This window comes from Canis lupus, chromosome 10 (assembly GCF_003254725.2).
Source record: "Canis lupus dingo isolate Sandy chromosome 10, ASM325472v2, whole genome shotgun sequence".
Classification (NCBI taxonomy): Eukaryota; Metazoa; Chordata; class Mammalia; order Carnivora; family Canidae; genus Canis; species Canis lupus.
Window position 1 is genome coordinate 52,440,367 of NC_064252.1, and position 18,430 is coordinate 52,458,796.

The 18,430-nt window shown below is 36.4% G+C and overlaps 1 protein-coding gene across 28 annotated transcripts in view; it reads right to left on the bottom strand.

Annotated features, from left to right (window-relative positions):
* Nucleotides 1–18,430, bottom strand: part of NRXN1 (neurexin 1) — a 1,115,712-nt gene that overhangs the window by 45,000 nt on the left and 1,052,282 nt on the right. For 2 of the 28 annotated variants that reach the window (XM_025466768.3, XM_025466757.3), the window contains exon 1: nucleotides 8,499–8,703. The exons of the other annotated variants lie outside the window; for them this stretch is intronic. In XM_025466768.3, coding sequence (XP_025322553.1) covers nucleotides 8,499–8,531 — 33 coding nt within the window. In that variant the 5' untranslated portion in view covers nucleotides 8,532–8,703. Of the gene's footprint in view, nucleotides 1–8,498; nucleotides 8,704–18,430 lie in introns of those variants that run through there. 28 annotated transcript variants of the gene reach the window in all.

Here is an 18,430-nt window from a genome sequence, read left to right on the forward strand (position 1 = left end):
TCTGAGGATCTCATTTGGCACTTATCAAATGTATTTTTTCATAGATCTTTATCAGTGATGAGAATTTTTCTCAGACTGTGTTGTTGATTGCTTATGTCACCACTTTTCTTTCCACTTCCATTAGAAGCCACAGGGTACCTTACTTCTTAAAGAAGAATGTGAGACTGATTTGGGGATGAAGGACTTTTAGTCTAGAGTATGCACCACTTTATAAAATATTTATTGATATAAAACCTAAAAATATACACGGTAGGTACAGTATTCACGTGGCTAATTATTTAGTAGATTCAGCCCATGATTTTACACCACAGGGTTCTTATTAGGAATAGCAGAAAGGGAATAAGAGTTTCTTGACACATGGTAATAAATATTTTCACTTACAATAAATAATTCAGCTCTTTTGGCATTCACTGTATGAAAAATAGATTTGAAATAATTTCAAGGTCTCTTAGCAAAGGTAGAGGTTTTGGCACACTAGAACAGGCAGTATGGGGCTCCTTTCCTTTGTTTTCACAGAATTTTCCTTGCTTTTGTGGTGCACACACTACAAAATTTTTCCACATTTGTTAAGATGATGTTGAAATGAAAAGATATTGTTTCTTCTATAGCATTTCCTTCAGCGACTTTCTAGAATTCCAAATCACGAATTCTCTGAAATTTACCAGCCTTGCCCAGAGAATGCTAATGAGCCGCTATATTCTTGATTATGGAAATGGAAAAGGAGCTTTCCCTCAAATTAATGCTAGCCAAAACTGGAATTATTCTCACGCTAATTTCAAAATGAAAATTCCCATAAGGAAATTACATATAAAAATTCATCTAAAACTTCAGGGAGATGATTCAACAAAATGAAAAGCAATCTATGTTTTAAGACCACTTTAAAAACTTTTCTTCTAAAGGAAATTCACATTTATTCACACTCTAAAATCATGAAGTATTAGAGCTATGAAGCCCTCACTTTACAAATATGGAAGTGAAGTATGAGAAAATTAAGTAGTTGGTCTTCATCACACCAAGAGCAATAAAAATTTCTCCAGTGCGATCTCTTTACATAAGTCCATTAAAAGAAAATGTTTTAAGATTAGATAAACCCCCATAATAATCCATTCACAATGGGGCATGTTGAATTTGAGGCAAATTGGGGATGGTTGTAAAGGTCTAATGTTTAGAAGAGCAATATAGGTTGAGAATGGTATAAATTTCCCAAGGAAACAAAAAGGGAATCTCAGACTAACTTTAAAATAAAACCAACATATATAAAGGTGAAAAGAAAAAAAAATAGGCATAAGCAAAAGGACCTTTTTTGGTTAGGGATCAAGTCCCACATCGGGCTCCCCACAGGAAGCCTGTTTCTCCCTCTGCCTATGTCTCTGCCTCTCTCTGTGTGTCTCTCATGAATAAATAAATAAAATCTTTAGAAAAAATCAAAGACACACACTAATCTGATCCATTCTTCCAAATTACATGTCAGTCGGCCAAAGTGGTATTTATAAAATAATTTTCTTTAAAAAGATGCAGATACATTCATAAAGGAAAAAAAAATAACCAACACAACCACAATAAAGCAACCTGTAAATCCAACCCCCCTTTGTAATATTTACAGGCACAAAGCATGTATTATCCTCGCTTGGATGGCATATCTTTGGAAATGTCCTTACATTGTAGACTTTCAAATAAATGAAGTATATACTTTGCTCCTGCATCTTATCATTTTAGAACCTCATATTTCTTCCTAAAGTACTACAAAGAGTTGATGCATCACTTAGGGAATTGCTAGGTAGAGAGAGAGGCGGGGGTGGGGGGGTGGGGGGGTGGGGAGAGACTAAAATCAGTATTTACTTTGTTACTGCATCAATAGCCTTTTGTTTAAAATGATACCATCTGTTGCAATTGAAATCTCACTGGCTGTGTGGGAAACAACAAAGTCAGGAATCTAGGAAATGCTTCTGACATGGCACACTGACCTAAGCTTACTACCTCTAGTTTGAGATTTTGAAGAGTAATCAAGAGGTATTCAATTTGATATTTTGCACCTAGGTATCATTTCAGTCAGTACTCAAGACTGGTTCATGAAGTTCCGCATAATTATTCACTGTATTTGAGACCACTTACTGAGAAAACATTACTATTGATAAGTATTTCAATAACATGAGTAGACTGTTTACGTAATTATCACTATTCAAAATTGTTTCACTCAAGGCCAAGCCCTTGCTTCTGCCTATACCATTCCCATTCTACTTTCTTTATAGTGGGTATCATTTGAAAAGAAAATAGAATCGAAGATAGAAAAGAAGTAGGATTCAGGGAGATTGAAAATTATTGCTGGGGGAATTTACAAACACACTCAATTATATGGAAAAATGACTCGATATTTCAAATCATCCCTCAGTAAAAGGAGACTGATTTCTTATTTTTTAAAGGAAAATGTTTAGCAATGAAGGCTAATTTTAATGAATAAAGAGAATGAATACAAACCTAATATGCAGGTGATTTTTACACAAAAAGTTGTACATATTTTGTATTTACTTTTCTTACTCACAAAGCATAAAGACTGGCTTTTAAGAAATCGATATGTTGTCCTGAGAACACACAGAACAGGAAACAGCCACCTTGACTGATTTTGAGACAAGCTATTGGAGCCTTGGTTCCTATTCAATTACTCCCGGTGCCCTACACACCATTTCAGAGGCTGGTACTTGTATGATGGGATGTGTCACTTACCTGATTTGACCTGATTTTGTGTAACTTTTTATTTTGTGACTGCATAACTAAGGCTGCTTAAACAAATGCGAGGAACATATAGCAGAATAACAACCATGCATTTGCCTAACTCATAATGACCTCTTCTCCTTTCTCCAAACTACCATAAAGTAAGTGCAGCAAATATGTGTTCATTAATTGATAACTACAGGGTAAAATAATTACTTCAGTATTCTAGTACTATAATATACTCTTATGTGTGTTTATCCTGACTCTTCAAACAGACTTTTAAGGCAAGAGATAGCTTTTTTCCTTTGAGTTACCCATTATATCTAGCAGTTTTGGTACAGATGAATCAACCAGTAGATATCTCAACAGACTGTAACTACCAAATGTACAAAAAACACTGAGATAATTCCTTATGTATTAAAATTGGTAATATTCTAGAAAGAGATAAAACACTCCTTGAAGGCTAAGAAAACTGTTGGCAAACCTAGGAGCAGTTGTTTCTCCTGAAATTCTAGTTTGTTATATGTATCCTTTAAACCTATTATTTAACAGCTAAATATTTAGCAGTGTTTTTTTATACAGACAGATAATACATCTGACTCTGAAAATCTTGTAGTCCTACCACAAATCTATTGAATAGATCCATTCAAATCTAGCTGTGCTAATTAAAAGAAGTCATGGTATATAATTGAAAACAATGATTTTTAAGCCAATGGGAGGGTAAATGGTCTAGAAAGCAGATTAACTTATGCAAGGTGACCCATTATGTAGACAGTTCACACATAAGTAATTGAGAATTGACACCTAAGGCTGTACCCATGCAACTGCAAAATAAGGAGCTTTTAAAAAGAACCAAAAACTCTATGTGATTTTGATCTGACAATAAAACAGCAATATTTTGAAGTCATAAAGATAGTTTTAGTTTTGTATATATAATGCATACTTTATTATATATACATCATATTTATATATGTAATCTATATTTTTTAGAGATAAGTATATTTTATCACAAGCAAATCCATTTCACTGGACAGTTGATTTGGGAAGGCATTGTTTTTGAAGCTCTAGCAGAGTTTTCAATATGAAAAACATGAGAAAATGAGACAGGTGAAGGCATTTCCCCATAGCATTAAACCCCTACTTTATCTATGACATTACCAGTAAATCTAGGCTGTGAACTTATATAGTCATATTTTTGGTCAAAAGTCTGAAGTATGCTAAGAACCAAGACTGTAGTATCCTACAAAACCCATTATGTTTTAATAAAAAAGCAGTGGAAACAAAGATGAGAACATACAGAGATTTCTCTAGGAAACTAATTTTCTTTTTGGTCCTTAAGGTAACATTCAAGTCATTCTCACCATTATATTATGGTTGTGGGAAAATAGTAAGAACTGTATTTTTTTTTTTTTTTGGTCCCTTAAGGTAACATTCAAATCATTTTCACCATTATATTATGGTTGTGGGAAAATAGTAAGAAAAGTATTTGAGCCTTTCTGCTATCAAGAAAATAATTACACTGTGGCTTCACATGCAGTATTAAAAATATATACAACAATATATATATATTCATGACACACGCATATATACACACACCATATACACATACACACATACACATATACATACGATGGAATATTATTCAGCCAGAAAAAGAAGGAAACCTTGTCATTTGCAACAACATAGATGGAATGGACCAAAGTGCAATAAGTCAGAGAAAGACAAATACTGTATGATTTCACTCATATGTGGAATTTAAGAAACAAAGCAAATGAACAAAGAAAAAAAGAGACAAATCAGAAAACAAACTCTTAAATGTAGAGAACAAACTGGTGGTGGTCATAGAAGAGGTGGATGGTGGGATGAGTGAAATAGGTGAAGGGGATTAAGAGTATACTTATCACGATGAGCAGAGTAATATTTAGAATGGTTGAATCACCATACTGAAGCTAGTATAACACTGTACATTAACTATGCTGGAATTTAAAAAAAAATAATTGAAATTTTATTCACACAGACACACACACACAGACACACACACACACACCCTGATGATGAAAATAAAAATGTATAACTGATTTTGGAAAATAGTTTGAGAATTCAAATGAAGGTAAAACTTTGAGAAGCAAATGGGAACGTAGAGTGATAAGCACTCATAATTTATGACACAAAATAGAAAATATCTCATATATTATTGCTTTTTTCCTGGTTATTATGCAGTTTGGACTTACATTGCCTTAATATATTAAGGGAAACTAGAGATACCCATGGGTTTATAATTTTCTATTATAAGAAATAGTGTTAGTGGATATACTGGAAATTGCTTTTCTACTAGATATTATTGTGCTTGGCTCCATTCTCTGTGCCAGAGTGACGAGGGAAGGGAGTCTTCAGGAGATTCAAATATCAGTTGTCAAGTAAATGTAAATAAGGTGGCAGAAAGTAAAGCTTATCTTTCAGATCAATATGGTAACCTTAGGAGAAGTCAAAGAATTTGAAAGCCTAAATATACACAAAGATGTATAAAGCAGAACCTGGTGTCATTATACTCTGCTGAATTCATACATAGCTTATTGTTTAGTAAAATTGAGGTCTGGAGCAAATGGCATTTGAGTCCATAAGTGACAGGTAAAGCAGAAAAATACAAGATAAGTAGAGGGATTGGGAAATGAAGGAGAAGATGGAATAATAAAAGGCACTACTTGGTCAAAGTAAAATTAAATATCCACTAACACTGTTCACCTATGAATTTTGCTAGTGGAAAAAATTAGTGGAATTAATTTTTAATTAATAGTGGAATTAAGAGTACTAATTTTGAGTAGGAATAAATCTTGTTTCAAATGAATTATTTTCCAAATGGGCAGAATGTAAGCTTAGTTCTTAAAACAATTAAACTTAAAATAGACAAAGGTTGAAAGTCTCTGGCTACATGTTTTTGTCCCCCATTTGAAAACTAAGCGTAAGCCAAGAGGGCTTTCTTCATCAATTTGCATTCTGCCGACTGCATCCATCATATAGTTAATTGATTGCACTTGTAGTTTATAAATGCACCCAGATGCTGTGGGATGAGCACATTTCGTAAATTAAAGGAGCATATGGAAGGCACACAGACAGTAACATTTCATCATAACTACCCAAAACATCCTTAATATGCAATGCTACATCACTAATTACTATGTAAATATGTAAGCATTTCCCTGGTTAATGTCTTGGTGAGAAATTAGTTTGGCAGTTGAGCCCAAATGCTGTTTTGACCAGCCATTTAATACCACTTCAGGGCTCCTCTAGTTTCATTACACTTTGCCTATAAGGAGAATGTGGCTCTCAGCCTATTAGGCAACCTTGATTGTGTAGTCAGTGAAAATGTTTATTCTTTATCACTGGTCACCTTACTTAAGGAACACCAGTCAACCCTCCAAATTATAAAAATATGTCTAAAGTTCTGTCTGCAAGCCCTATTTCTTCCTTAAAACATTAGATGGAATTTGCTAAGTGAAGAATGTTTTGCTTCTTAGTGGACTTTTTCATTAACTTCTAAGAAAAGGGCAAGGAGGAAAAAGACTGCATAACTGGTTTAAATCTTCAACATTGGGGAAATTAGTATCAATGATCTGAGTAAATTATCTTGAATACCTTGAGGTGTCAAAGGTAAAGATTTCATTCTCTAATCCAGATCATAGTTCTTTGTCAAGCCAAGGTTGAAAAGGTAAATCAATAGAAACATGCAACAAGGCAAAGTTTCCTTTGGAGAGTGTAAATTCTCTCCATATACAACATCCATCAACCACATGATTAAGTGAGCTGTGGGTGACCCATGGATCAGATATGTATATTTAAACTTTGAAAATTTGTGTTTTATTGGTAGATTTTGGCATGATGGTTTTGGTCAAATTCAGTCATACTCAGGACTGGAAATTGTGTCTAAATTCACTTTAACATTTTGAAGGAATCATTAAAATTATAGAATTCAAAAGTAAATTGGTTGTCATTTTTTTCCCGGTCCTAAGGCCTTTCTGGGTACAGACTGTGCCCAGTTCTTTGGGCAGGTGGGTGACAGAAACCTTGATAGAGGATTCTGAGAAATTAATTTCATTTCATAATTTGAACTGGGCATTGGTAAAGCTCCCAAGCTTCATGATAAAAATCAACAAATACTTAAATAAACCACTCAAAGTTATTCTAGAAATGAACATCTATTTATAAGCCGGAAGTAAAATAATAGTAGTTTAGTCAGCAAAGACTCTTAATATTTTCAGAATTAAAAGCTTACTTAGGGAAAAAGTCAGCAAACTCTCCAGATGCTTGAATCATCTAAGGTCTGGTATATAAGTTTAGTAGTTACTGCATTTATATTTAGATACCACCAACTCAAATAATACAATATAATTTTAATTTTGCTTCTACTTTTCCTTTACAGGGCAAAGATAAAAAGCTTACAAACAACAACTAACAGACCACACATTATTTATAATCTGGTAAAGCAACTTCTATTCATGAGACTTCTTCCCTACTCTATGAAGCAGGGCTACCTAACTTAATGAAAAATGTTTGTTACAACAGACGTGACATTCTATCTCATTATTAAAGGAAGATGCAATCAGGAGTTCTCTTGAAAAGAAAGGGCAGGCTTTCTACACTATCAAGCAGACTCTTCCCCTCACATCTTCCTTTTCTTATGTGCAATCCCTTCTGTTCTCCATCTGCTCCGCCCCCACCTATTGTCTCCACTCGCTGCCAAGCATGCCAATCCCATCTGGCCATACTCTTGTTTCTTCTGGCTCTAATTCCCATGGGCCTAAGAAATTTTTGAATGCCAAGGCTTTTCCCCTCTTCACGAGACTCAGGACTAGCTAGGAGGGTATCAAACAATTCCCCAAAGAATTCACACACACATGAACATGCACATGATCTCTCGCATACACAAACAGCAGTTTTAAAATCCTTTCCTAGGCTACAATTAAAAAAAAAATATATATATATATTTAAAATTCTTTCACCTCGATGCATTTTTTAAGAATTAAAATCTTACTATATCTTTGAAATAAGCAAAATTTATATTTCAAAAATATAAACACTTTCAGTAATCCCGGACATGCATTTTTTTTTTCCAGAAAGCAGAAGTCATTAGTGTAAATAAATGTTATTTAAATCTTACCATCATGAAATATTTCCATTAGTTAATCAGGTTTAATCGTTGACCACTAATACATTTTCTGTTGTACCAAACATACATTTAATTCAGACATTCCAGCTTTACAAATTCTCCACGAAAGCCCACTCTGCCGCAAAAGCATGCATGGTCAGAATCTAAGCATATTTAGGCAAAATTATCACCAGGTCATTAACAATAATAAAGCAGTCTGGCAAGTATTGAAAGCAGCTTTTATTCATGCTTTTACTTGAACCAACTTAATACATATATACATATACATATATATATATATACACACACACACACAATTTTTGGTTGTTTTGCCACAAGCATGCTAAAAAAAAAAAAAAACTCGTAAGCTCACAAAAAGCAGCAAACAAAACTAGAAGCAACCATGCTCAGGGTTTAAGGACATTAAAAAATTAAAGCAGCCTTTCTACATTTCATACAGAGCGTGCATAAATTTGACATGCAACCTCCAAAAAATAAATACTGTAACGAAAATCTTAAAATCAGTTCATCCAAAAAGAGTTTATTCTCATTTTCATTATTATTGTTCTTAGGCTTCTGGTATCTTAAACCCTGCATGCTGCAGTTCTGAGCTGTGCTGAGCACCGGCTGGGAGAGAAGAAGCTACCTGCGAGTTTTCACAGTGCCATCTCATATCCATGTCTGTCTGGCTACCCTGCGTGCTTAGAGCTTTTTTCTTAATTCTTAATGGAAATCCTAGGAAATTTAGTCCATCCTCTGAAATCAATACTGGTGACAGGAGAGCTCCCTGACTCAGTGGGAGATCAGGATGATAAATTGCCTGCGCATCAGCCTGGCCTATCAGTGCCCTGCACACAGATGGGCGAGAAAAGACACAGAAAAGGCTCTATCCGTCACGTGTCACCGAGGAGCCAATGGCTGAGGCGCTGCTGCAGGAGGAGATGCTGCAGTTCCGTCTGCAGTGGACCCGGCAGCTGGGGCGCAGGCCAGCCCGCGCCCCGCTGCAACCGTCCGGGCGCCGCTGCTGTCCCGTTTGCACCCTGGCTGCACCTGCAGACCGAGCGCAGGTCGCTCTAGGTCCCACCCAGATAAAGACCTATTTTCATGCACAGAGAGTTTTCTCTGCATTCCTTGCTAATCCACTGTGATCCCAAAACAAAAGAGAAACTTTTTTTTTTTTTTTAAACAGCCCAACTCTTAACCTCTTAGGTGCTTCCCTTCCCATAATGATCATGTTTTCACCTAATATTAAATTAGAAGCTTAAACTGTGCAAGTAGCAAGCAACCCTCCTGACAGGATGGCCGCAGAGCTTTAGGGTTGCAATTATAATTTCATTTCCAAGTTAACGAATGACTTTTTTTTTCTCTTTGAATGCCAAGTTTATAATGGGTGTTTTTATGGGATGACTCTGTAAAGGCAATTATACAACAATAAGGAGTACATGATTGCGCTTTTCTGCCAATTAGAACTGCTCTTTAAAGACTATTTAAATCCCAATAAATATGCCATTGTATCAATCATTAAAAATAAAGACAAGCACCAAAGGATATACATCTCATTTCCTAAAGCCTGAAGAACAAATGTGTTATATAGTGATGGGGATGCGGACTTATTTTTTGTCCTTCCTCTTATGTTTAAAATAATTCTTTGGGAAGCAAAGGCTCCACATCTGGAATACCATATGGAATCATATCCCTCAATACATCTGGTATATAAGTTGATCATTGTGTAATAAGAGACATTTTGCACAGTTCTTCAAGGTAACAGATGATTGTATCCAGTCTGACAGGTAAGGTTATAAGTGATGAGACTGTGGTGTTTTTCAAATGGTAATATGATGGAGATTTTTTTAAAAAGAAGCAGCTCAAAAGAAAGAGTGAACAACCTTCAGGAATAACAGAAAGAATACCAGGGCGCTTCTCTATCATTTTTCATTGCCCAGTTTCAATTAAAACCATGCATTTTCAAGGATTAATTCTAACTCCTTTAAAATGACCCAACAGTACTTTAAAAAACCTGAGAATAAATACTGATAGATATGTCATCAACAGTAAATTGTCACTGAGTTTTAAAACGCTGAAATTCCAAAGTTTATTTCACCTTGGAAACTATTTTTTAAACATATTCTTGAAACACTGACCCTGCCAAGTTTTCTGCAAATTTCTTTCCACCCTGATTCAGTATTGACTACCAGGAAATAATAATGCACTTTTCAAATTCTTTAAAATATATATTGCTTTGTGCTCATTCTATTTGGCTTATTTATTCAACAATAAAATAATCCTCAACAACCAAACTTTACTTAAAAATATTTTTTTTAAGATTTTAAAGTTATTTATTTATTTCAGAGATAGAGAGCATGAGCCGGGATAGGGGCACAGGGAAAAATAGACTCCCCGCTGAGCAGGGAGCCTGATGCAGGGTTTGATCCCGGGACCCTGGAACCATGACTAGAGTCTAAGACAGATGGTTAACCGACTGAGTCACCCAAGAGCCCAAACTTTATTTTTTTAAGGGAAAAAATTATGGCCCACCCAGATGCTTTTTATCAAAAAGAAAACAATAATAATAATACATCATCAAACCTATTCACTGCACTATTGTAATAACCAAAAGTGGAAACTATTTAGTCATCAATAAATAAACTGATCAGATAAATTATGGTACAGTATTACAGTAGAGATACTCTGCAGCTGTAGAATATAATGTGGCAAATTCAACTGTTCTTATGTGAAAAGATCTGTAAGATGTAATGTTATTTAAACTAAAAAGGGACAACTTTTAAGTTGTTTGAAGTCTGGACACATTAAACACACACACAAACATTTACACACCTAAATATACAGTTGCATATGCAGAGGAAATTTCCAAAAATGCATAAAATATCAGTTAATAGTAGTTAAATCTGAGGAGCAAAGCTGAGCTCCAAGGTGGGACTGAGGCATAGTTTTATTAGCCCATTTTATACATTTTTCATCAAGTCTATGTATTACTTTCCTAATTTAAAATTAATTAATTAAAACAATGGTTTAGAAGAAAGTGATTGGTAGACAGTTGAGCAAAAATGTTGAGGGGAAAAATGGGGAGACGGAAGGATGACCTGCTTTTTTTATGCAAAGAACATAGGCTAGGTGTGGGCAAAAAGAGGAGCTGCCAGACACAGGTTCTGGCAATTTAGCTGAAGACCTCCACGAACCATATTCATCTTCTACTACTTTCATCTCTGAATGCCTATAACAATACAAACTTACAGGTGTTAAGAGCTTTACAATTTGTAGTGACAATTCACCTAAATTATCTCTGATTCTTACAGGTGAGAACTGAGAAGTAAATGATTTGGCTAATTAGCAGAGCTTTGGGAAATTAACCCCTCCAAGCCTTAGTTTTCTCAGCAGGATGCAATTAGCAAGAAGTGGCACAGCTAACCATGAATCCTAATTTAGGATATTGTTTATTGCTGCTTTAAAGACAAGATAATGAGCATGTTTTTTAACCAATAGTGGTGAAGGGATAAAGACAAAACGAAATCCATTTTCTTGTGTTTCCTACTTGGCGCAAGCTTATTTTATGCAAGAGACTGAGCTTAGCTTATAGATTCTATTGTTCACTTTTTTGTGACTGTATTTCAAATCCTAGGACTTTAAGGGATAGAAACATTAAAAAATATTGAGTAGGTTAAATTAAGTAAAAGGCTGATAAGTAGCACTGTTAAAGGGTCTTTGTGTTTTACACAGTTAATTAATTAATTAATTAATTTATTTATTTAAGATTTTATTTATTTATTCATGATAGAGAGAGAGAGAGAGAGGCAGAGACACAGGCAGAGGGAGAATCAGGCTCCATGCCGGGAGGGAGCCCGATGTGGGACTCGATCCTGCGACCTCAGGACGGTGCCCTGGGCCAAAGGCAGGCGCTAAACCACTGAGCCACCCAGGGATCCCCTATTTATTTATTCTTAAAGATTTTATTTATTTATTCATGAGAGACACAGAAGAGGGGCAGAGACCCAGGCAGACGGAGAAACAGGCTCCATGCAGGGAGCCTGAAGTGGGACTCGATCCTAGGTCTCCAGGATCACGCCCTGGGCCAAAGGCAGGTGCTCAATCACAGAGACACCCAGGTGTCCCCACACAAAGTTATTTTAAATCAGTAGTTTATGGAGGGTAATTTTGTCCCCAAGGGGACACTTGATAATGTTTGGAAATATTTCTAGTTGTCACACCTGAGGAGGTGCTACTAGCATCTAGTGGGTAGTAGCCAAAGATGCTGCTTATCAAACTACAACACACAGGACAGTGAGTGTGATGAAGACTTATCTGGCCTAAACATCAATAGTGAGATTGAGAAACATATACTAAATACTGTGCTTTTCTACCTTATTTACAAAGAGGTTGAAAACAAAAAGTACTCAGTACTATGAGATGTATATTGTAAAGTGGCAAGTAAGCAAGTTTAGGTCTAGAGGAGAGGAGGACCGAGGACCAGGCCCTGGATTCCTCAAAGAAATCTTGGGGAAGAGGAGGTAAGAGAAGAACTGGTGTGGTGACCTGGAAGCCTATGATAAAAAGCATGTTAGCAAAGACAATAGGGTCTTGTTCAAATATGCAGACAGGTAAAAAAAAAAATCTACTTTTATTTATTTATTTATTTATTTTTGGCTTTAGATTGGTTGGGGGGAGAGCGCAGGCAGGAGCAGGGAAAGAGGGAGAAAGAGAGAAGCAGGCTCCCCACTGAGTGGGGAACAGCAGGAGGGGGCTGGATCTCAGGACCCTGAGATATTCCACCTGAGCCCTGAGATCATCACCCGAGACAAAATCGAGAGTCTGACGCTTAGTCAACTAAGCCACCCAGGCACACCTTCAGTTTTGTCTTTAATTTAAACAAAGGGTCTGAGAAATTAATCTCATTGAAATCAATAATACAAAAGATCTGAGGTCCTTATTCCTCTTCACATTTGGATTTTTACAGATGTGGCCAGAAAAAAGTAGTATTTACAGGGACCACGAGAGGGCTATTTGGAGAATATGTGAGGAGGAAGGGGCTTTTATGACCCTCAAATTATACTTCCCAGGCTATTTATAAGTTGTAGCTACTTTATGGTCCACAAAGATGTACACATAAACAAGCAAGTGAACAACTGCTATTTCAGACCTTCCCACATCATAGTGTGCAGAGGAGCAGAGAGCCACTGCATCCCCCATAGATATGATGTCTGCAGTCCTTCTCTTCAGGCCCCCACCCAGTCTTACCATCCATAGACAGGGTTTCTGGAAACAGAGTTCTCAGGGCAGCTTCAGGCCCTTTCCCTCTGTGACTCCTGTCAGGCCAATTTCCACACTTGGTCAAGCCTGTGGCATTCAGGGTTAGTGCAGCAGAGCTGAGATACACAGCCACCTGTATTACCAGGACACTGCAGCAGCTTTAGGTCAAATTTATGCCCTTCTGATGAGAAAATATTGCAGGAAAGCAGTAGAGGGAGGGAGGGAGGGAGAGAGAGAGAGAGAGAGAGAGAGAAGGAGGGAGAGAGGGAGAGACAGGGGAAGAAGGTGAGAGAGGGAGGGAAGGAGGGAGGGAGAGAGGGAGAAAGAAAAGAGAGATCTGCAGATCTATTTACATACTGTGTGGAGTGAATGAGCATTGCACGTCATAATTCTCTTTAGAGAGATCTTTACGAGTCCAAGAGGTTTTATAGTTTGCATAGTCCAACTCTTTGATTTTACAGATGAAGGACTGTGATGCAGAGAGGTTAAATAACTTGGTTTGAATTAAGTGACAGTGGAATTCTTCCCAATCCAGTCAATGGGTAAACATGATATTGGCAACTTTCAAGATGCTTTCAAAAATCACCATAATTATCAACCAGAGTAAGACTTAGAGGAAGGTGAAAATAAGATGTCAAATAAGAGACAAAGGATGGCTCCCAATATTCCACCTTGCCCTAGTGATGCTGGATTAAGGCACTGAAAGCTTAGAGAAAGATCTTCCAATGAGCATTTAGAGGATATGAGACAACAAAGGAGAAGATTTGAGTCTCCTCCTTCAGAAGAATAAGCCTATCTGCAGAAGACTTTTTTTTTAATGCAAATTCCCTTGTCTGTATTTGCACCACAGTCATGATGAATGAGAAGTAGGATGCTAGGATGACTTTTAAAAAGACATATGTCAGGAAGTAAGCTCTCCTTGTGAGAGAATATATGTGGGGGAGATATTCCGGATCATTTACATTCTTTTTAAAGATTTTATTTATTTATTCATGAGAGACACACAGAGAGAGGCAGAGACATGGGCAGAGGGAGATGCCCTCTGGGACTCGATCCTGGGACCCTGAGATCACACCCTGAGCCAAAGGCAGCCGTTCAACCACCGAGCCACCCAGGGGTCCCAAGATCATTTACATTTTTTAAGAAAACGGGAAAAATAGAAATGCTAGAAAATCATAGTAGATTGTCTTTGTTTAAAAATTTTATTGTTTTTGCTTTTTCTCCCCATAATGGCAGTTCTAGTTTGATGCCATGCAGCACCACTAAACTTCTGTTAACTATTAACTAAATATTTGCAAGTACATATTAAAGGTAGGATGTGAATTAATGTCTAAATATATTTTATATTTATAATATCTAAATATATATTTCATATATTCTATATCTTATTTTTTCTGCTACTTTATTCTTGTGGGTTTTGTCTTCTACAATGATTATTTCTCTAGGTATATAAGCTTTTTAAAAAGTAAAAACACACAAAAAAACTATGCCTCATATAATCTTTTTGATAACATTTTACTCTAAAATTTATTATATTAATGTTAAAAATAAAATAAACTGAGGGTCACTTAGGTGGCTGAGGTTAAGCATCTGACTTTGGCTTAAGTCATAATCTTGGGGTCCTGAGATCAGGCCACATTTGACTTCCCACTCAGCAAGGAGTCTGCGTCTGCCTCTGCCTCTGCCCTATCCCCCCAATCATGGATGGGTGCACGGTGCGTGCACACACACACACACACTCTCTCTCTCTCTCTCTCTCTCAAATAAATAAATTAAATCTTTAAAAAAATAAGAAAAATAAGAGAAATTGAGGCTCGGGGGGATTAAATAACATCTATACACATGAAGCTAGCAATTAGAAGTCTACTGACTGCACAGCAAATGTTCTTCCAAATCAGAACTACCCCTGGTACTCCACAGTAGTTGTTCTGTATGTTTAGTATGCATAAGAACCAAGGAAGAAACTTGTTAAATATCCATATTTCTGGACGCTTCCCTGGAGAATGATGCTGCCTCTGACTTAGATGGATCCTGAAACCTGCATCCTACCTCCTTAATTTAAGAACCTCAGAATTATCTTAGAGTTTCAAATTCAGGATTCTTTTTCAAGAAAAGCCACGTCAAGAAGATTTCTAATGAATGGAAATAGGAAGCTTTTTTTTAAAGCATAAAATGAGAAAGTGTTGGACTAGTGTTTACCAATAGAGAAATTGGAAGAGAGCAGCACTTTAGCAGAAAATAAAAAATAAAGGTGCTTTAGAGACATCCATTAAGAGACAGTTTCCCAAACTGGACTTCACAATGTAAAGAATATTTTAGTTGAAAATATTTTTCAGCAAGAAAGATTAATGTGCATAGAAGAAGTATGTAATTAGTAACATTCTGAAGAATAGGATGACTGTTTTACAGCCACGGATAGATATGGCACTTGACTGCCTTGTCCCTACCACACTCCTGCAATTAGAAACCATGAATATGCAAATATGCAGGCAGGCCCCTTATACATATCGTAAAATTCATTTATACTGAGAGGAGTTTTCTTAGGATGGCTCTGTAGACATCTCGATAGAGGTAAGTTTTCTTTCATGAGATCAGAATCCACTGGATATAATATCAAACCTTCCGCAATTGTTTAAGACAATAAATCCACTCAGAAAGAAATCCCTAGCCCATTTCATGCACAGCAATGATTCATGAAGATGAAGTGAGAGTGCACTCTACAGAAATCTTCTCTTCATTGCTTTTCTCCCAGCTGGCTTCTAGGTTGGCCAGTTTGAGGTCAAAGGGTAACGATGCTAAAGCATACTCTTTTCAGAGTAATCTCTTTAGGATTTATACTGCTACTTCCTAACTCGTTCTTATAATTTTCTGAAATTTTTGGCATGCTATACTTTTTAAAAATTTTTGACAGTAGGATGACTAATTGTTCAGTTTGATCCAAACCCAAGAGCTGAAGGACAAAGTTAATAAGGAACTGATTCTTTCAGGATATATATATTTTAAAGATTTATTTACTTATTTGAAAGCAATATATATATATATAGAGAGAGAGAGAGAATGCAAGTACATGTGAGAGGGTGAGGGGAGGGAGAGACAGAGAGGGAGAATCCTCAAGCAGATTCCCCACTGAGCGCAGAGCCTGACAGGGGCGGGCTCAATCTCACAACCCTGAGATCATCACCTGCGTTGAAATCAAGATTCTCCCACTGAGCCACCCAGGTGCCCCTGATTCTTCAGGATGTTGTGGGTAGGATAATGCCTTTTACCGAAGAGATACCAGTGACCGAATATTTTTGGTGGCTAATTGATGAAAAGCGTTAAGCAAGAAAGTTGCAGTCTGTGATCAAGTCTATTAAGAGGCAGGAAGTAAAGAAAGGAAGGAAGAAAGAAGAGGAAAGGAGAAAGGAAGGAGGGAACAAAAAGTAGAGAAAAAAATACAAAACCTTATAGATAGCTGAGGTACATTAATAGACTGTGGGAAACTTTTGCCTTTTAGTGAACACAGCTTACCAGACATCAAATGTAAGCCTCCTTTCTCCCTGTTCCCATACTCCTTGATAATGGGCCACACAATGATGTCGTAAGTAGTCAGAATGACTTAGAAGAGACACCTACACAGAAGCTTATGCACGACTCCACAATCCTAAGCATGCACAGAAGCGCATGCACAAACAGAACCCACATTTTTACTTACTAAGAGTGAATAGTTTCCATTAACAAAACTGTGAACCCTAACATGGGAATAAAGCTCATCTTGGAATGAACATAAGAAAATCAGTGAACAGAGAAATTCTCACATGGTCACTCTTATAATGTTACATGAGAAAGCTCCAGCAGGCAGATGCAATTATTCCATACAGACTCAATATTTTGTGATGACGGTTTCCAAATTTAAGATGCCTGAGAATTAGAGTGTTTGCTTAAAAGCTAGTTTTCTAGACCCATCCTGATCTACTTTATTAAAATTTCTAGCGATGAGAGTGAAAAGCTGCGTGCTTATCATGTACTCCAAGTGATTTTGATGCAGGATTTTTAAAATTTTTTTTTAATTTTATTTATTTATTTGACAAAGCAAGAGCACAAGCAAGGGGAGTGGTAGGCAGAGGGAGAGGGAGAAGCAGGCTCCCTGCTGAGCAGGGAGTCTGACCCAGGACTCAGGGCTCCATTCCAGGACCCCGGGAACATGACCTGAGCCAAAGGCAGATGCTTAATTGATTGAGCCACCCAGGTGCCCTAAGGCACTGTTTAAAACCTTCCTTTGAGAAACACACTTAACTACATCCCAACCCCAACCCTCTCTCACTGTGATGCCAGCTTTGGATATGTTGAATTATCCAATTCAACTCCAAAAGCACAATGTCATTCATTTTGAGGGACAGAGATTGGAAAATCTAGAGAGATATTAGGAATGATGGGATGGACAAATTCTGAAAAGTCTTCCTAGGAGAGACTGCATTGAGCTTGGGTCTTGAAAGTGGTAGAGTTAATTATATCAGCAAAGGCATGAGAGAGTAAAAGTGTTTTTCTTTAAAATTAAAAAAAATTTATATAAATGATAAGCTCCTTTATGTTTTCAACTGGAGGACATAGCAACGCTTGTAGCACATGTGAAAGGGTCGATTAACATTAGTTGAATTAGTAAAAGGACCACAACAAAGTCAATCTATTAAAAAAAAATTCATTCACAAGCCTGTGACCACCTTCACAAAACTTTTTGTTGTTAATGCTGTTGTTATTGTTTTGATTTAATTCCGCGTTCTTTCCATATCTTATCTGTACACACATATAATTTTAAATAGTTATAATAATAAAGATACACTTTCTTGTTTTATAATTGAATCTGATGGCATATGCATTTATTTTTACTTTGACTTAGAATATCATTATCATCATTCTAACAAGTCAAAATGGTACAATATAACTTACATGACTATTTTGTATTTTTTTGGATAATGGATCCATCTCAATTTTATTTTTCTGCTATTGTAAATAACACTTTTCTTCCTGTGTATTTTTTTCATAAGATAAATTCCCATAAGTGGGATTACTGGTCTAAAGACATAAGTGTTTTTATAGATCTTGAAACAATCTGCCAAAGTACTTTTCAAAAGACTTGTTCTAATTTTCACATTGTCTCCAGCATGCTATGTTCTATTACATCTTCACTGGTGTGAACATGTTGTTTTTTCTTTCTATCTAGAGATGCCCTTTTCCCATTAAAAAAAAAAAAAAAAAAAAAAAAAAAAGTTCTGGTAAACTCCTACACATTGTCTTATACCAAGCTCAAATGCTACTCTTTCTTTCAGCCTTCCCAAA